The sequence below is a fragment of the Saimiri boliviensis genome, chromosome 11 (genome assembly GCF_048565385.1).
Source record: "Saimiri boliviensis isolate mSaiBol1 chromosome 11, mSaiBol1.pri, whole genome shotgun sequence".
NCBI lineage: Eukaryota > Metazoa > Chordata > Mammalia > Primates > Cebidae > Saimiri > Saimiri boliviensis.
The window spans coordinates 63,940,821-63,962,272 of NC_133459.1; the positions used below are offsets into that span (position 1 = coordinate 63,940,821).

The 21,452-nt window shown below is 37.9% G+C and overlaps 1 protein-coding gene across 2 annotated transcripts in view; it reads left to right on the forward strand.

Annotated features, from left to right (window-relative positions):
• The window catches only part of LOC101027698 (leptin receptor), an 85,858-nt gene that overhangs the window by 9,126 nt on the left and 55,280 nt on the right, over nt 1-21,452 (forward strand). For both annotated transcript variants that reach the window (XM_074380968.1, XM_039473712.2), the window contains one exon: nt 10,564-10,623. In XM_074380968.1, the coding sequence (XP_074237069.1) occupies nt 10,584-10,623 (40 nt within the window). In that variant the 5' untranslated portion in view covers nt 10,564-10,583. The remainder of the gene's footprint in view (nt 1-10,563; nt 10,624-21,452) is intronic.

Genomic DNA, 21,452 nt, shown 5'->3' on the forward strand with positions numbered 1-21,452 from the left:
ATTGATGGACTGGGCATTTGGATTGATTCCAAGTCTTTGCTATTGTGAATAGTGGTGCAATAAACATACATGTGCATGTGTCTTTACAGTAGAATGATTTATAATCCTTTGGGTATACACCCAGGAATGGGACTGCTGGGTCAAATGGTATTTCTGCTTCTAGATCCTTGAGGAATTGCCACACTGTCTTCCACAATTGTTGAATGAATTTACACTCCCACCAACAGTGTAAAAGCATTCCTATTTCTCCACATCCTCTCCAGCATCTGTTGTTTCCTGACTTTTTAATTATCATCACCCTAACTGGCGTGAGATGGTATCTTATTGTGGTTTTGATTTTCATTTCTCTAATGACCAGTGATGATGAGCTTTTTTTTCATGTTTGCTGGTTGCATAAATGTCATTTTTTTGAGAAGTGTCTGCTCATATCCTTTGCCCACTTTTTGATGGGGTTGTTTTTTCCTTGTAAATTTGTTTAAGTTCCTTGTAGATTCTGGATATTAGCCCTTTGTCAGATGGATAGATTGCAAAAAATTTTTAGGTTGCCTGTTCACTCCGATGATAGTTTCTTTTGCTGTTAAGAAACTCTTTAGTTTAATTAGATCCCATTTATCATTTTATTGCTTTTGGTGTTTAAGTCAGGAAGTCTTTGCCCATGCCTGTGTCCTGAATGGTATTGCCTAGGTTTTCCTCTAGGGATTTTATGGTGTTAGGGCTTACATTTAAGTCTTTAGTCCACTTGGAATCAATTTTTGTATAAGGTGTAAAGAAGGGGTCCAGTTTCAGTTTTCTGCATATGGCTAGCCAGTTTTCTCAAAACCATTTATTAAATAGGGAATCCTTTCCCCATTGCTTATTTTTGTCAGGATTGTCAAAGATCAGATGGCTGAAGATGTGTTGTGTTATTTCCAAGGCCTGTGTTCTGTTCCATTGTTCTATATATCTATTTTGGTACCAGTACTATGCTGTTTTGGTTGCTGTAGCTTTGTAGTGTAGTTTGAAGTCAGGTAGCGTGATGCCTCCGGCTTTGTTTTTTTCCTTAGGATTTTCTTGGCTATATGGGCTCTTTTTTGGTTCCATATGAAATGTAAAGTATATATATTTTTTCTAATTCTGTGAAGAAAGTCAGTGGTAGCTTGACAGGGAGAGCATTGAATCTGTAAATTACTTTGGGCAGTATGGCCATTTTCACAATATTGATTCTTCCTAACCATAAGCATGGAATGTTTTTCTATTTAGTTGTGTCCTCTCTATTTCCTTCAGCAGTGGTTAGTAGTTCTCCTTGAAGCCATCCTTCATATCCCTTATAAGTTGTATTTCTAGGTATTTTATTGTCTTTGTAGCAATTGTGAATGGGAGTTCATGCGTGATTTGGCTCTCTATTTGTCTATTATTGGCGTATAGGAATGCTTGTGATTTTTGCACATTGATTTTGTATCCTGAGACTTTGCTGAATTTGCTTATCAGCTTAAGGAGATTTTGGGCTGAGACAATGGGGCTTGCTTTTTTTTTTTTTTGAGATGGAGTCTCACTCTGTTGCCCAGGGTGGAGTGCTTTGGCATGATCCTGGCTCACTTCAACCTCTGTCTCCCATGTTCAAGTCATTATTTGCCTCAGCCTCCCGAGTAGCTTGGATTACAGGCACCTGCCACCACGCCCGACCAATTTTTTGTATTTTTAGTAGAGATGAAGTTTCACCATCTTGGCCAGGCTGGTCTTGAACTCCTGACCTTGTGATCCACCTGCCTGAGCCTCCCAAAGTGCTGGGATTACAGGCATGAGCCACTATTGGGTTTTCTAATTGTACAATCTGCTAACAGAGACAATTTGACTTCCTCTTTTCCTATTTGACTACCCTTTATTTCTTTCTCTTGCCAGATTGCCCTGGCCACAATTTCCAATACTATATTAAACAGGAATGTCTTGTGCCAGTTTTCAAAGGAAATGCTTCCAGCTTTTGCTCATTCAGTATGATGTTGGCTGTAGGTTTGTCATAAATAGCTCCTATTATTTTGAGATACATCCCATCAATACCTAGTTTGTTGAGAGTTTTTAGCATGAAGGCATGTTAAATTTTATCAAGGATCTTTTCTGCATCTATTGAGATAATCATGTGGTTTTTGTCATAGGTTCTGTATATGTGATGATGTTTATTGATTTGAGTATGTTCAACCAGCCTTGTATCCCAGGAATGAAGCTGACTTGATTGTGATGGATAAGCATTTTCATGTGCTTCTGGATTTGGTTTGCCAGTATTTTATTGAGGATTTTCATATTGAGGTTCATCAGGGATATTGGCCTGAAATTTTCTTTTTCTGTTCTGTCTATGCCAGGTTTTGGTATAGGCTGATGCTGGCCTCATAAAATGAGTTAGGGAGGAGTCTCCCTTTTTCTATTGTTTGGAATAGTTTCAGAAGGAATGGTACCTGCTCCTCTTTGTACCTCTGGTAGAATTAAACTATGATCTGTCTGCTCTTTGTACCTCTGGTAGAATTAAACTATGATCTGTCTGGTCCTGGACTTTTTTTTTTGTTGTTGGTAGGCTATTAATTACTGCCTCAATGTCAGAACTTGTTATTGATCTATTCAGGGATGAGACTTCTTCCTGGCTTGGTCTTGGGAGGGTGTATGTGTCCAGGAATTTATCCATTTCTTCTAGATTTTCTAGTTTATTTGCATAGAGGTGTTTATAGTATTCTCTGATGGTAGTTTGTATTTCTGTGTGATCAGTGGTGGTATCCCCTTTATCATTTTTTATTGTGTCTATTTAGATTCTTCTCTCTTTTCTTCTTTAATAGTGTGGCTAGTGGTCTACCTATTTTGTTAATCTTTTCAAAAGAAACCAGCTCCTGGATTTACTGATTTTTTGAAAGGTTTTTCTTGTCTCTCTCTCCTTTAGTTCTGCTCTGATCTTAGTTATTTCTGATCTTCTGCTGGCTTTTGAATTTGTTTGCTCTTGCTTTTCTAGTTCTTTTAATTGTGATGTTAGGGTTTTGATTTTACATCTTTCCCGGTTTCTGATGTGGGTATTTAGTGCTATAAATTTCCCTCTTAACACTGCTTTAGCTGTGTCCCAGAGATTTTGGTATGTTGTGTCTTTGTTCCCATTGGTTTCAAAGGGCTTACTTATTTCTGCACCTTAGTTTTGTTACTGACCCAGTAGTCATTCAGGAGTAGGTTGTTCCATTTCCATGTAGTTGTGTGGTTTTGAGTGAGTGTCTTAATCCTGAGTTCTAATTTGATTGCTCTGTAGCCTTCAAGACTTATGATTTCCGTTCTTTCAGATTTGCTGAGGAGTGTCTTACTTCCAATTATGTGGTCAATTTTAGATTAAGTGTGATGTGGTGCTGAGAAGAATGTATATTCTGTTGATTTGGGGTAGAGAGTTCTGTAGATGTCTATTAGGTCCACTTGGTCTAGAGCTGAGTTCAAGTTCTGAATATGCTTTTTAATTTTCTGCCTCATGGATCTGTCTAATATTGGCAGTCAGGTGTTAGAGTTTTCCACTATTATTGTGTAGGAGCCTAAGACTCTTTGTAGGTCTCTAAGAACTTGCTTTAGGAATCTGGGTGCTCCTGTATTGGGTGCATATATATTTGGGATAGTTAGTTCTTCTTGTTGCATTCATCCCTTTCTCATTGTGTAATGTCTTTCTTTGTCTTTTTTTAATCTTTGTTGGTTTAAAGTCTGTTTTATCAGAGAGTAGGATTGCAATTCCTGCTTTTTTTTTTTTTTTTTTTTTTTTTTGGCTTGGCAAATATTACTCAATCCCTTTATTTTGAGCCTATGTGTGTCTTTGCATGTGAGATGGGTCTCCTGAATACAGCACACTGATGGGTCTTGACTCTATCCAATTTGCCAGTTTGTCTTTTAATTGGGGCATTTAGCCTGTTTACATTTACGGTTAATATTATCATGTGTGAATTTGATCCTGTCATTATGGTGCTAGCTGGTTATTTTTCCTGTTAGTTGATATACTTTCTTCATAGTGTCGATGGTCTTTACAATTTGGTATGTTTTTGCAGTGGCTGATATCAGCATTTCCTTTCCATATTTAGTCCTTCCTTCAGGAGCTCTTGTAAGGCAGGCCTTGTGATGACAGAATCACTCAGCATTTGCTTGTCTGTAAAGGATTTTATTTCTCCTTCACTTATGAAGCTTACTTTGGCTAGATGTGAAATTCTGGATTGAAAATTCTTTTCTTTAAGAATTATTGAATATTGGCCCCACTCCTTTCTGGCTTATAGGGTTTCTGCAGAGAGATCCACTGTTAGTTTGATGGGCTTCCCTTTGTGGTAACCCGACCTTTCCTTCTGGTTGCCCTCAACGTTTTTCCCTTTATTTCAATCTGATGATTATGCATCTTGGGGTTGCTCCTCCTGAGGAGTATCTTTGTGGTGTTCTCTGTATTTCCTGAATTTGAATGCTGGCCTGACTTGCTAGGTTGAGGAAGTTCTCCTGGATAACATTGTGAAGAGTGTTTTCCAACTTGGTTACATTCTCCCTGTCAGTTTCAGGTACACCAGTCAAATGTAGGTTTGGGCTTTTCACATAGTCCCATACTTCTTGGAGGCTTTGTTTGTTCGTTTTCATGCTTTTTTCTCTAATCTTGTCTTCATGCTTTATTTCATCAAGTTGATCTTCAATCTGTGATATCCTTTGTTCCACTTGATCGATTTGGCTATTTATAATTGTGTATGCTTCACAGAAGCGTGCTGTGTTTTTCTGCTCCATCAGGTCATTTATGTTCTTCTGTAAACTGGATATTCTAGTTGGCAATTCCTCTATCCATATTTCAAGGTTCTTAGCTTCCTCGAATTGGGTTGGAGCATGCTCCTTTAGCTTGGAGGAGTTTATTATCCCCCTTCTGAAGCCTACTTCTGTCAATTCATCAAATTTATTCTCTGTCCAGTTTTGTTTCCTTGGTGGTGAGGAGTTATAATCCTTTGGAGGAGAAGAGGCATTCTGTTTTTTGGAATTTTCTGCCGTTTTTCATTGGCTTTTCCTCATCTTCGTGGATTTATCTACCTTTCTTTGATGTCGGTTACCTTTGGATAGGGTTTTTATGTGGACATCCTTTTTTTGATGTTGATTCCTTTCTGTTTGTTAATTTTCCTTCTAACAGTCAGGCCCCTCTGCTGCACATCTGTTGGAGTTTGCTGGAGGTCCACTCCAGACCCTGTTTTCCTGGAAATCACTTGTGTAGGCTGCAAAACAGCAAAGATTGCTGTCTGTTCCTTCCTCTGGAAACTTCATCCCAGAGGGGCACCCGCCAGATGCCAGCCAAAGTACTCTTGTATGAGGTGTCTGTCAACTACTGCTAGGAGGTGTCTCCCAGTCAGGAGACACAGGTGTCAGGGACCCACTTGAGGAGGCAGTCTGTCCCTTAGCAGAGCTTGAGTGCTGTTCTGGGAGATCTGCTGCTCTCTTCAGAGCCAGCAGGCAGGAAAGTTTAAGTCTGCTGAAGCTGCACCCACAGCCACACCTTCCCCCAGATGCTCTGTCCCAGGGAGATGAGGGTTTTATCTGTAAGCTCCCGACTGGGGCTGCTGCCTTTCTTTCAGAGATGCCCTGCTCAGAGAGGAGGAATCTCGAGGGGCAGTCTGGCTACAGTGGCTTTGTGGCACTGTGGCCCAGTTTTAACTTCCAGGTGGCTTTGTTTATGCTGTGAGGGAAAAACTACCTACTCAAACCTCAGTAATGGCAGATGCCCCTCCCCCACCAAGGTCCAGCATCCCAGGTCAACCTCAGACTGCTGTGCTGGCAGCAAGAATTTCAAGCCAGTGGATGTTAGCTTGCTGAGCTCCCTGGGGGTGGCATTTGTTGAACTAGACCACTTTGCTCCTTGGCTTTAGTCCCCTTTCCAGGGGAGAGAACAGTTTTATCTCGCTAGTGTTCCAGGTGCCACTGGGGTATGAAAAAAAACTCCTGCAGCTAGTTTGGTGTCTACCCAAACGGCTGCCCAGTTTTGTGCTTGAAACCCAGGGCCCTCGTGGTGTAGGCACCTGAGGGAATCTCCTGGTCTGAAGGTTGTGAAGACCCTGGGAAAACTGTAGTATCTGGGCCAAAATGCATTGTTCTTCATGGCACAGTCCTTCACGGCTTCCCTTGGCTAGGGGAGGGAGTTCCTTGACCCCTTGCGCTTCCCTGGGTGAGGCAACTCCCTATCCCACTTTGGCTCACCCTCTGTGGGCTGCACCCACTGTCTAACCAGTCTGAATGTGATGAGCCGGGTACCTCAGTTGGAAATACAGAAATCACCCACTTTCTGTATTGATCTTGCTGGGAGCTGCAAATTGGAGCTGTTCCTATTCAGCCATCTTGCCAGCCACCCCTGCCTCTTCTTTTTTTGTGTTCTTGCTAAATTTATTTTATTGAGCACAGCAATAGCATGTTCTCACATAGGAAGCTCACTAACAAAATGTGCAGCATATAAAATATGTGTTATTTGTATAGAAATAATTTGCCAACTTCAGGAATCAGTTTGAGACTCACATAACACCCGGATGAATGGTTCTTCTGCAGAATCTGATTCAGAGGTAAGAATCATGAGGTGTAACGACTGAAAGATCTGTGGTGAATAATTGAATTATAGGAATGGCCACAATAGACTTTTCTGTTAATGTTTCTGAGACGCAGTGTTATGGAGCACATATTATTAAGCTATTATTTTTAATAGACATCTTATACTTTTATGTGGTCTGTAAGACAAAGTCACCTTAGTGTACATTATTCAATTACTTTACTTTGGAAGTGGACACAGGGGCCTACACTGCTCAAATCTATAATATAGTTACCTTATGATAATTTATTACGGCCATAATGGGCGTTTGCTTATTTTTCTTTGAAAAATGTTTTCAAGCTATACTTGTTTCTGCCGTAATAGATACAGAACTTTGGCAACATTCATTTTAGTTGTGAGAGTAGAGCCACAATTATTTTCTAATGAGAATTGATTAAGCCCTTTCCTTACCCTAGTCCAGTTCTAAGTATTGTCAATGGTGATTGGGGTAGAGGGTACTCTGGCATGTTTTCATATCATGTGAGGATGTCAGCCCTACCATCTTTTTGAATGACTGCTAAGGGATGTTACTCCTTTTAACTGTCAACAGAGAATGTCTACTTCTGTGGTCTGAATGTCTGTGTCACCACAGAATTCATACACTGAAACCTAGTCACTAATGCAATAGCATTAAGAGGTGGGGCCATTAGGATGTGATTAGGTCATGAGGGTGGAGCCCTCATGAAGGGGATTGGTGCCCTTATAAAAGAGGCTGCAGGGCAGCTTGTTCACCCCTTCTGCCATGTGAAGACAAAGCAGGAAGGCACCATCTATGAGAAATAGTCCCTCACCAGTGATGGAATCTGCTGGCATCTTTATCTTGGACTTTCCAGCCCCAGAATTTCCATTGTTTGTAAGCCACTGAATTTGTGGTATTTTGTTGTAGCAGCCCAAATGAATGAAGATAACCGCATTCCAGGGAAATGTTAGACAGTGTTAGCTTAACTCCTTATAGTGTGGTGTCTGTGTCTGGCTCAGTCCATGGAGCTCTACTTGTGGAATATGCATTACATTTATTTATCTATGTCAGGAATTCTTAATCCTTGGATAAGTTTCAAGGGATTATTAACCCCTTGAAATTATAGCCCTAATTTTGGTTGTATGTGCTTCCTCGTGGTGTTGACACACTCCTTTCACCAAATTCTCACTGAGGTCCATGTTCCAAAAAATGGTTAAGAATCACCATATTGAAGTTCTTGTGATTATGCCAGATTCTCAAAGACCTGTGTCTGGATGATTGGAGAATGCCTCTTTGAAGATTGCTTTTGTGCATGTTGGCATCAGGAAGGTACTGAAATTTCAGATAAAATGGCCAGGGGAGGCTCCTTTGAGAAGGTGACTTGAGCAGTGGGGAGAGCAGTGGATGAGGAGTGGGATACCTTGTAGTCCTGCTCAGGACTTGGGCTTTCACTCCAAGTGACAGGGGAGGGCTGTAGTGCTTTGAGAAAGAGAGACATTATCTAGTCAATGTGTTAATAAGATCACTGTGGCTGTGTTGGAGAGACATCATCTGATCTGTGTTAAGAAGATCACTTTAACTGCTATGTTGAGAACTGACTGAACTGGGAACAAGGGCAGAAGCAGGGAGACCAGTTAGGAGGCTCTTCTGATAGTTCCGGGAAGAGACAATGGTGGCTTCGAACAGGGCATTGGTAGTGGAGAGGGTGACAAATTATTAAATTTTGAAATTCCTTTGAAACTCTGGCATTACTAGGATGTTCACGAGGATGTTAGCTGTTATCTTATAAAATTAATCAATAAAAATTTCTTACTGTTCTTAGTGTTCAGATTATTTGTACTCTAGTTCTAAACTGCTACTTCCATTTTAAGTACTGAGAATTTTTAATGGAACAATTCGACCATAAGAAAAGTTAGAACAAATTAATGGTTCATCCTTAGGAAGTGTCTTCAGATTAATGGTCATGCTATCATTAATTTTTAATTTGCTTCATTCTTTTTTCACATATTTAAAAAAATTCTGTCACTTTTCCTGTGGGTTTTTTTTTTTTTTTTTTTTTTTTTATAGACAGAGTCTCACTTTGTCACCCAGGCTGGAGTGCAATGGGGCAATCTCACCTCGCTGCAACCTTCACCTCCCAGGTTCAAGTGATTCTCCTACCTCAACCTCCCAAGTAGCTAGGATTACAGGCAACCACCACCACACTCAGCTAATTTTTGTATTTTTTTTAGTAGAGATGGGGTTTCACTATGTTGGCCAGACTGGTCTTGAACTCCTGACCTCAAGTGATCCACCCGCCTTGGCCTCCCAAGGTGCTGGGATTGCAGGCATGAGCCACTGTGCCCGGCCTCTTTTTCTGTATTATTTGTGTTTTTAAAACACTTCTTTATATTCCTTTTTGTACAATTTAGGGTGCATATGTTTCTCTCATTGAATCTATGTCAGATACCACTTTCACAGTCTCTTTAAGATTGTGTCTATGTCCTTTTTATACTTGTGATTGTTTCTCTGTTATTTAAGGATGAAACCTGACTACAAGAATCTAAACCATCAGAATAGTTTGTGTTTTGCATGGAACATTAAATAAAGACATGGTTGTTATATGTAAGCAGAGCTGAAAATCACTGATCTATTTTATCACTTAATTTAGGGGACGAGACGAGTTAGAAGTGAGTCAGATCAATTGTTTAACAGAATTAACTAGTCACTAGTCCATTTAATCAAAACAATCCAGCGATATGTTGTATTTGTGACACATCCTGATTATAAAACATGCCTTGAGTTTATTTTATGCGAACATTTTATATCAAGAACAGGTAGCATACAAAGCAGGGAGGAATTTGTACTAGTTTAATATAATTAAATCATGAGAATTCCAAACACTGAACTGATTTCTAGAAATCCTAAAGAAACATTGTGATATCAGTGTATAAAGAACAAAAATTTTGATGACAAACTTGTAGTCTGAAAAACAAATTTACCAGATTACCCATTGTTCATACTCATTTATTTTCTTCCTGATAGTAAATTGTAAAATAAATGAACATGTTTTTCCATTTACTTATCATGTGGTGCCAATTCTCAGATATGAGTTATGACACATGTTTCTCACTTAATGTTTTATAATATTCTTTGTGGTAGAGTTGTGCTTTCTATTTTAAATTACATCTCTCAGAATCATAGGCAGCTCTGAAAAGGGTTGTAGGGACCATTTAACAATCTGATTTGTAGATGAGGAATCTGAGGTTTACAGTGTTGAAAACCCAGGTCCACAGCTCATTAGCCGTAGAGCTTACACTGGCACCCAACACTCCTGACAAGCAGGTTTTCATCCAAAGTCCAAGCCCAATATATTAAAATTATGCCACTATTTTGATTCATGACATAGTAGTACAAATAATCATATTTGTGATATTTCAAATTGAGTAGAACTCATGGGAAATCTTATCTCTGAAGTCGTGCATTCATTTGGGTATATTAAGCCATGAGACTTTCAATTATTCTAACTCTCCAGTATTACCTCATCTGCAAATGAACAATATGTTTCCAAAAGCATATAAATTTCTCCTGTTTATTGAAAATATATAGGCAGTTGTTACCTATGCAATAATTACTTGGCCTTGTGATATCATAGTAAAGATGAAGACTTTAATAAATAAGGGAAATTTAAGACCTGAGCATGAAAAAAATTGAAGATGGTGACATTAATGTTGTTAAATTAGCTGTTACATTTAATCAACATTGCAAGCACTTGTGTTTAGTTAAAATTTCAGTCTTATCCTGTGACACCTGTCCTGGTTTGTTATGGCATAAAGAACACTGAGTTAAAAATTTTTTTTTTGGCTTGTATTTTTAATGATTTAAGATAGGATGTGTAAAGGAATAAATCTATAACATAATTTAATGTGAGATATTTCTCAGATATTGATCTAGAGTATCACAGGTTATTAAAATTTAGAGATTTACTTCTAATCCCTTTCATGTTTTCCACAGACATATATATATGTGTGTGTGTGTTGATTTTAGATTTACTCTTTTCCAGGTGTACTTCTCTGAAGTAAGATGATTTGTCAAAAATTCTGTGTGGTTTTGTTACATTGGGGTAAGTAATTTGCTCATTTGCTGTTTTAATGTCCTTATACATGGTAGAGATTTTGCCTTTAGAGATGCTGTTTCACTTATTAACTAACAGAATTTCCTTTTTGTAATTAGGAATTCTCATACATGCTTATGGTTAAAATTGCAAATCATAGTATAAGTGGGAAAATGAAAACCCTTTCCAACCTCCTAAAGACAACCTGATGGTGTATCCTTCCCGAATTATAACACACACACACACACACACACACACACACACACACACACGTACACAGACATTCATATCTATAGCTTCAAAAATAGCCCTGGTCTATACATGTTGTTCTGCATGTTTCTTCTTCCATTTAATAGGTTTCCAATTTATCATGATGGGAAAATTCATATATCTTTGTATATTTGGAAAAATATTTCTATAGATTAATTCTTAAAGAGGAATGTCTATGTTAAATATTATGTACATTTTTAAATTTGATACTGTCTCCTCTACAAAGCTTTATACATATTTCTGTTCCAACATGAGTGAGAATGCTCTTCCATCACATTTCTGCCAAAGATGCATATTATCATTCTTTTACCTTTTTGCCCTGTTTGATAAGCAAAATATGACATCTCATTTCACTGTTATTTATTTGAGTTTTTGTGAGCTTGAGTACTGTTTAGTGATCATTTATATTTCTCATGTGTTTTTCTAGTTCGTATACTTTGACCATTTTATTGTTGGGTTTTATTGGTCTTTGCTGAATTTCAGAAATTTCTAAAATGTAAGAGATATTTAGCACCGTATGACGGCTCTCCAGACAAACAGGCCATTAAGAAGATTGTGTGTGTGTGTGTGTGTATAATATGCATATATAAAGATATTTATTATAAGGAATTGGCTCTTACAGCTGTGAAGGTTGGAATGTCCCAGGATCTGCAGTCAGCAAGCTGGAGACCCAGGAGAGCAGATTATATAGTTCTAGCCTAAATTCAAATGCAATCTAAATCCAAAGACCTGAAAACCAAGAAAGCTGATGATGTGAATTTTCAGTCTGAATGCTCACAGTCTTGAGACCTAACAGCCACTGCTTTGGTTCTGGCCCAAAGGCGGGAGAAGACCCACATCCCAGTTCAAGGCAGTCGGGCAGCAGGAGTTTCCTATTACTCAATCTTTTTGTTCTATTCACGTCTTCAATTGATTGGAAGAGCCCTGTCCACATAAGGGAGGGCAATTTGTTTTACTCAGTCTATCAATTTAAATTTAATCATCTAGAAACATCCTGATAGACAGACTCAGAATAATGTTTGAGCAAATGTCTGGGCACCCTGTGGGCCCAGTCACGGTGACACATAAAAGGAATCAGCACAAGACTTAACAATTTATTATGTTTGCAGATATTTTCTGACTGCCCATTATTTACTTTTTAACTTTGTTTTCTTCTGCAGTAGAGAAAATTTATATATACACACTGGCACCTCTGTATATACTTAGACACAAGATGTAATAACATTTAAATATTTTAATTATATTTAGCAAATGTAGCATTATTACATTAAGTACATATCAGATGGTAGTCAAAGCTTAAATTCTCTATATCAAGGAGTTTACTTAGTGATAATATTTAAAATAAATGACTGCAACATAAAATGATTAATTTATTCTCAGATGGAAGGGAGATACCATTATAAATGCTAGTCCCTGTTATAACTCTGGTAAATGATGACAAATGTCATGTTATAAGGAAATATTATCAAGGGATGGTGTATATGTTGGAAATTGCCACCTTGAATATCTCCAGAAGAATGCTTTCAGAAATTAAATGTATACCAATGGGTCTTGATTCTTTATCCAATTTGCCAGTCTGTGTCTTTTGATTGGGGCATTTAGCTCATTTACATTTAAGGTTAATATTATTATGTGTAAGTAAACTTGATCCTGCTATTTTGATGCTAGCTCGTTGTTTTGCCCTTTAGTTGATAGTTAGTTGTAGTTCTCCTTGGAAAGAACTACAAACCTCTGTTTATTCATAGTGTTGATGGTCTTTACAGTTTGGTATGATTTTGCGGTGGCTGGTACGAGTTGTTCCTTTCCATTTTTAGTGCTTCCTTCAGGAGCTCTTGTAGGGCAGGCCTAGTGATGACGAAATCTCTCGGCAGTTGCTTGTCCATAAAGATTTTATTTCTCCTTTGCTTATGAAGCTTAGTTTGGTTGGATATGAAATTCTGGGTTGAAAATTCTTTTCTTTTAGGATGTTGAATATTGGTCCCAACCTTCTTCTGGCTTTTATGGTTTCTGCTGAGAGATCCTCTGTGAGTCTGATGGGCTTCTCTTTGTGGATAACCTGACCTTTCTCTCTGGCTGCCCTTAGCATTTTTTCCTTCATTTCAACCTTGATGAATCTGATGATTATGTGTTTTTTTTTTTTTTTTTTTTTTTTTTGAGACGGAGTTTCGCTCTTGTTACCCAGGCTGGAGTGCAATGGCGCGATCTCGGCTCACCGCAACCTCTGCTTCCTGGGTTCAGGCAATTCTCTTGTCTCAGCCTCCTGAGTAGCTGGGATTACAGGCATGTGCCACCATGCCCAGCTAATTTTTTGTATTTTTAGTAGAGACGGGGTTTCACCATGTTGACCAGGATGGTCTCGATCTCTTGACCTCGTGATCCACCCGCCTCGGCCTCCCAAAGTGCTGGGATTACAGGCTTGAGCCAGCGTGCCCGGCCAATGATTATGTGTTTTATGGTTGCTAATCTCGAGGAATATTTTTGTGGTGTTCCCTGTATTTCTTGTATTTGAATGTTGGCCTGCCTTGCTAGTTTGGGGATGTTCCCCTGGATAATATTCTGAAGAGTGTTTTCCAACTTGGTTTCATTTTCCCCATCACTTTCAGGTACACCAATCAAATGTAGACTCAGGAAGCCCATCTCATGTGAAAAGACACACATAGGCTCAAAATAAAGGGATGGAGGAAGATTTACCAAGCAAATGGAGAGCAAAAAAAAGCAGGGGTTGCAATCCTACTCTTTGATAAAACAGACTTAAAACCAACAAAGATCAAAAAGAAGGGCATTACATAATGGTAAAGGGATTAATGCAACAAGATAGCTAACTATCCCAAATATATATGCACCCAATACAATAGTGCCCAGATACATAAAGCAAGTTCTTAATGACCTGCAAAGAGACTTAGAATCCACAAATAATAGTGGGAGACTTTAATACCCAACTGTCAATACTAGACAGATCAACGAGACAGAAATTTAACATGGATGTCCAGGACTTGAACTCAGATCTGGACCAAGTGGACCTGATAGACATCTACAGAACTCTTCATCCCCAAAACACAGAATATACATTCTTCACAGCATCACATCACACTTTTTCTAAAATCGACCACATAATTGGAAGTAAGACACTCTTTAGCAAATGCAAAAGAATGGAAATCATAGCAAACAGTTATGATTTCAGACCACAGTGCAATCAAATTAGAATTCAGGATTAAGAAATTCAGTCAAAACTGCACAACTACAAGAAAACTGAACAACCTGCTCCTGAATGACTACTAGATAAATAATGAAATGAAGGCAGAAATAAAGATGTTCTTCAAAACGAGTGAGAACAAAGATACATAGTACCAGAATCTCTGGGACACATTTAAAGCAATGTCTAGAGGGAAACTTATAGCACTAAATGCCCACATGAGAAGTGAGAAAAGATCTAAAATTGACACCCTAACATCACAATTAAAAGAACTAGAGGAACTAGAGGAGCAAGATCAAACAAATTCAAAAGCTAGCAGAAGACAAGAAATAACTAAGATCAGAGCAGAACTGAAGAAGATCGAGACACAAAAAGTCCTTCAAAAAATCAATAAATCCAGGAGCTGATTTTTTTGAAAAGATCAACAAAATAGACAGACCACTAGCCAGACAGAAAATAGAGAAGATTCAAATGGATGCAATAAAAAATGATAAAGGGGATATCATCTCTGATCCCATGGAAGTACAGACTACCATCAGAGATTACTACAAACACCTCTATGCAGATAAACCAGTAAATCTAGAAGAAATGGATAAGTTCCTGGACACTTACACCCTCCCAAGACTAAACCAAGAAGAAGTTGAATTCCTGAATAGACCAATAACAAGGTCTGAAGTTGAGGCAACTATTAATAGCCTACTAACAAAAAAAAGGTCCAAATCCAGACAGGTTCACAGCCGAATTCTACCAGAAGTACAAAGAGGAGCCGGTACCATTCCTTCTGAAACTATTCCAAACAATACAAGAAGACGGAATCCTCAATAACTCATTTTGTGAGACCAACATCATCCTGATACAAAAACCTGGCAGAGACACAACTAAAAAAGAAAATTTCAGGCCTATTCATGATGAACATTGATGCAAAAGTCTTCAATAAAATACTGGCACACCGAATCCAACAGCACATCAAAAAGCTTATCCATCACAATCAAGTCGGTTTCACCCCAGGGATGCAAGGGTGGTTTAACATATGCAAATCTATAAATGCAATCTATCACATAAACAGAACCAAAGACAAAACCACATGATTACCTCGGTAGATGCAGAGAAGGCCTTCAACAAAATTCAACAGCCCTTTATGCTAAAAACTCTCAATAAACTAGGCATTGATGGATCATATCTCAAAATAATAAGAGCTGTTTATGAAAAACTCACAGCTAATATCATACTGAATGCACAAAACTGGAAGCGTTCCCTTTGAAAACTGACATAAGACAAGGATGCCATCTCTCACCACTCCTATTCAACATAGTATTGGAAGTTCTGGCTAGGGCCATCAGGCAAGAGAAAGAAATAAAGGGTATTTGAATAGGAAGGGAGGACATCAAATTGTCCCTGTTTGCAAATAACGTGATTGTATATTTAGAAAGCCCCATTGTCTCGGCCCAAAATCTCCTTAAGCTGATAAGCAGCTTCAGCAAAAGTCTCAGGATATGAAATCAACGTGCAAAAATCACAAGCATTCCTACACACCAATAACAGACAGAGAGTGAAATCACGAGTGAACTCTCATTCACAATTGCTACAAAGAGAATAAAATACTAGGAATATAACTAACAAGGGATGTGAAGCACCTCTTCAAGGAGAGCTACAAACCACTGCTAAAGGAAATAAGAGAGGACATAAACAGATGGAAAAACATTCCATGCTCATGGTTAGGAAGAATCAATATTGTGAAAATGGCCATATTGCCTACAGTAATTTATACATTCAATGCTATCCCCATCAAGCTACCAAGGACTTTCTTCACAGAATTGGAAAAAAAAACCACACCTTAAACTTCATATGGAACCAAAAAAGAGCCCACATAGCCAAGACAATCCTAAGGGAAAAAAAAAAAATCCTCCAGTGTGAAGCGGGAGGCATCACACTACCTGACTTCAAACTATATTACAAGGCTACAGTAATCAAAACAGCATGGTACTGGTACCAAAACAGAGATATAGACCAATGGAACAGAACAGAGGCTTCAGAAAGAATGCCACACAACTACAACCATCTTTTATTTGACAAACCTGACAAAAATAAGCAATAGGGAAAGGATTCCCTATTTAATAAATAGTGTTGGGAAAGCTGGCTAGCTATGTGCAGAAAGCTGAAACTGGATCCCTTCCTTACACCTCATACAAAAACTAACACTAGACGGATTAAAGATTTAAACATGAGGCCTAACGGTATAAGAACTCTAGAAGAAAACCTAGGCAATACCATTCAGGAAATAGGCATGGGCAAGGATTTCATTACTAAAACACCAAAAGCAATGGCAACAAAAGCCACAATAGACAAATGGGATCTAATTAAATTTAAGATTTTCTGCACAGCAAAAGAAACTTATCAATAGAGTGAACTGGCAACCAAAAGAATGGGAAAAAATTTTTGCAATCTACGCATCAGACAAAGGGCTACTCTCCAGAATCTACAAATAACTAAAACAAATTTACAAGAAAAAACCAAACAACCCCATCAAAAAGTCGGCAAAGGATATGAACACATGCTTTTCAAAAGAAGACATTTATGCAGCCAACAAACATATGAAAAAAAGCTCATCATCACTGGTCATTAGAGAAATGCAATCCAAACCACATTGAGATACCACCTCACACCAGTTGGAATGGTGATCATTAAAAAATCAGGAGAAAACAGATGCTGGAGAGGATGTGGAGAAATAGGAACACCTTTACACTGTTGGTGGGAGTGTAAATTAATTCAACCATTGTGGCAGACAGTGTGGCAATACCTCAACGATCTAGAAATAGAAATACCATTTGACCCAGCAATCCCGTTACTGGGTATATACCCAAAGGATTATAAATCATTCTATTATAAACACATGCACATGTATGTTTATTGCGGTACTGTTCACAATAGCAAAGACTTGGAATCAACCCAAATGCCCATCAATGATAGACTGGATGAAGAAAATATGGCACATACACACTATGGAATACTATGCAGCCATAAAAAAGGATGAGTTCATGTCGTTTGCAGGAACATGGATGAAACTGGAAACCATCATTCTCAGCAAACCAACACAAGAACAGAAAACCAGACACCACATGTTCTCACTCGTAAGTGGGTGTTAAACAATGAGAACACATGGACACAGGGAGGGGAACATCACACACTGGAGTCGGTTGGAGGATGGGGGGCTAGGGGAGGAACAGCGTTGGGGAGGATTGGGGAGGGATTGTGTTAGGAGAAATACCTAATGTAGATGACGGGGCAGTAGATGCAACAAACCACCACCATGGCACGTGTATACCTAGTTAACAAACCTGCACTATCTGTACACATACCCCAGAACTTAAAGTATAATGAAAAAAACAAAATAAAAAAAAAAAAGAAATGAAATGTATACTAGTCCTACCTCCTTCTCACTGCAGGAATATCCTCAAAAGTTTCAGATGTTTCTTCAATATCTTATGTTTTAACTGTTGTGAACTATTTCAGTCTTCCGCTTAAAATTAGTCATACATTGCCAATAATTTTTTTTTTTTGAGATGGAATCTCACTCCGTCATCCATGTTGGAGTGGAGTGCTGCAATCTCAGCTTAATGTAACCTCTGCCTCCCAGGCTCAAGTGATTCTTCTGCCTATACCACCTGTCCTGGCTAATATTTTGTTTTGTTTTGTTTTGTTTTGGTAGAGACAGGGTTTCACCATGTATGTCAGGCTGGTTTCCAACTCCTCTCCTCAAGTGATCCGCCCACCTTGGCCTCCCAAAGAGCTGGGATTACAGGCTTGAGCCACCGCGCCTAGCTGATACATTGCCAATAAGTTTTGAACATACCATTCTCATATGTTACTTACCACATTCTGGTGGCATTCTGATTTTCTTAAACCAAATCATCTAAGTTAGATTGCGTTCCAAGTTTTTGAAATCAGGTTATCTTTAACAAAACTTATGTGATTTGGCAACTGTTTATCTAGCTTTCTTTAACAAAACTTATGTTGTGGCAACTTTATCTGGCAACTGTTACCTGTGTGTCAACTGGTTCTGAGCATCTCCTTGGCTACTCCAACCTAAAGAGGCTCTTCTAAGCTGCTCTATAGGTCTTCCTTGTACATACTTCTTTCTCATTGCAGCCATCTGTATACTTCCAGAAAATGACTCAGTTAGCTCCACTGTTACAGATTTCCAAAAAATTATGCCACAAGGGACCATCAAAGAGAAATAACTCATTCTTTTTTATATTCTCTATTTTTATTAGATATATTTAAGGGAAATATTCATTCTCTTGTATAATTCTCAATCTAATTTTTGTTAGACTCTAGTGTTTTACATTGGCTTTCTGAAAGGTTTTGGTTTGATCAAATTTGTGAATCAGAAGAAATCATGGGACATTGTTACCTAATAAGATATGCCTTTGGGTGAAAATTCTAGACCCTCTTTACAGTTTAGGATTCATTTTGAGGGAAAGAAATATCATTTGAAAAGGATGCAGGTGGATAAAGTAGACTCATCTTTTAGTTTAACTGCATCAACTATGTTGCTATGTTTTTGAAGTTCATCATTACATTTTACATTTAAGTACTTCTGTAAGGATTTTAGGCTAATTTATTTCAAGCAACTGAATCCTTCATGTAGACCTAGATTATATAAAGCTGTAAATTAGTAATATTACATATTCTTGGTATTGTAAGTATCTTCCCCTCAAAAAACTATTCTGTTTTCTTTAGGTGTTCTGATTTTAGAAACATGTTAGAAGGGCTGAAGTCCAAAGGAACATAATTGTAATATGGAATTATTTTTGGTAATGTTGTGATACCTAATTGTCTTCCATATGGCCATAGTCATATTTGTCACATTAATCACTTTGGCCTCAATTTTTGCATCTATACATATTTATATTAATTTATAGAAATATTTAGTAACTGAACTATTAATAGTCATTACTTATGTATCATTTGAATATTTTCACAGATATTGCTTTTGTAATAGAAAATACATTTCTGGATTGATTAAAATGTTTTTATTTTCTTACATTTTTAAGTAGCCTTTATTTTTTAGAGCAGTTTTAGGTTTACACCAAAATTGAAAGAAAGGTACTGAGATTTTTCCGTAGACTTCCTACTCCATACATGTATACCCCTCTGTTATCAACTATCTCCCCTCAGAGTGGTACACTTGTCATAATTGATGAACCTACATTGACATATCATCACTCAAAGTCCATCATTTACATTGCGGTTCACTTTTGTTGTACATTGTGTGAATGTTGACAAATGTACGTATAGTGACTTTTAACTGCCACTGTAGAGTCATACAGAAGAATTTCACTGCCCTTCCCATCCTTTATGGCCCGCCTATTCATCCTTCCCTTCTCCCTAACTCCTGGGAACAGATGATCTTTTTATTGTTTCCATAGTTGTGCCTTTTATAGAATGTTGTAATGTCATATAGTTAGAACAATATAGTATGTAGCCTTTTCATATTGGTTTCTTTCACCTAGTAATATACATTTATGTTTCCTTCATGTCTTTTTTTCTCTTTAAATTTTTATTTTTATTTTTATAGATTCAGGGGTTAAAAGTATGGTTTTGTTATGTGGATATATCGTGTAGTGTGTGCATCACCTGAGTAGTGAACACTGGGCACGGTATGTAATTTTCCACCCCTCACATAATAGTCCCCAGTGTCTATTATTCCCCTCTGTATGTCCATGTGTACCCATTGCTTAGCTCCTACTTATAAGTGAGAACATGTGGTATTTGATTTTCTGATTCTGAGTTATTTCACTTAGGATAATGGCCTCTAGCTCCATCCATGTTGTTGCAAAATATATGATTTCATTCTTTTTTATGGCTGCATAGCATTCCATGGTGTGGTATGAGGTGTGTGTGTGTGTGTGTGTGTGTGTGCGCGCATCTGTGTGTATCTGCATGCTTATGTGTGCGAATATTCCACACTTGTTTTTAATCCAGTAATTCCCTGAGGGACACTTAGGTTGATTCCATGACTTTGCTATTGTGAATAGCGCTGTGAAAAACACATGCCTTTTTGTTATAACGATTTCTTTTCCCTTGAGTAGGTATTAAGTAGTGGGATTGCTGGATTGAATGATAGTTCTACTTTTAGTTCTTTCAGAAATCTACACATTGTTTTCCACAGAGGTTGTACTAATTTACATTCTCACCAACAATGAGTAAGCCTTTCCTTTTCTTTGCATCCTCACCAACATCTATTATTTTTTGACTTTTTAATAATGGCCATTCTTACTAGTATAAGATGGTATCTTATTGTAGTTTTAATTTACATTTTTCTGATGATTAGTGATATTGGGCACTTTTCATGTTTATTGGCTGCTTGTATATCTTCTTTTGAGAAAATGTCTGCTCATTTCCTTTGCCTTCTTTTTAATGGGGTTACTTGTTTTCTTCTTGTTGAATTGTTTGAGTGCCTTCTAAATTTTGGATATTAGTTCTTTGTTGGATGCATAGTTCTGGAAGAGTGCTGGAACCTCCATGTCTTTTCGTGACTTGATATCTTATTTCTTTTTATCACTGAATAATATTTATTTGTCTGAATGTACCACAATTTACCCATTCACCTACTGATGAACATCAGGGTTACTTCTATTTCCTTACGTTATTACATTTACCATAACTCTTCAAAATTCTCATTTCATACAAATCCATATAAGATTATCAGAATTCCTATTCTGCATTAGCATCTGTATAAGCCAACACAATTGTCACATCATTTGGGTAACTTATTGAAAAAAATTTATGGAGAACTATTTTATTTTCAAAGAATTATTTAAAAATAAGTTTGGCCAGGAATGGTGGCTCACACCTGTAATCCCAGCACTTTGAGAGGCTAAGGCAGGTGGACCACCTGAGGTCAGAAGTTTGAGACCAGCCTGGACAACATAGTAAAACCCTATCTCTCCTAAAAGTAAAAAGCTGGTGTGGTAGTGGGCACCTGTAATCCCAGCTACTCAGGAGGCTGAGGCAGGAGAATCCCTTGAACCCGGGAGGCAGAGGTTGCAGTGAGCCAAGATTTCACCACTGCACTCCAGTTTGGGCGGCAAGAGCGAGACTCTATCCTCCCCACCAAGAAGAAGTTTAACTTTTGTGGATTTTTTGGTACAGGATTATATAATGGTTCTTAATTTTTATGTTTAAAAAGAGATAGTTTAATCAGCAGTAAGCATTTCCCATGAGAAGTATATTGTGCATCATTTTTTGTGTAATATGCTAAGGGCATGTCTTATATGATGTTTTGTATTTGGTGAATCATGAAAAAATTGATCATCAAGCTATCATCACGTTGAAGACAAATTCTTTCTAAAAGTGCTCAGCAAAAGCAGTG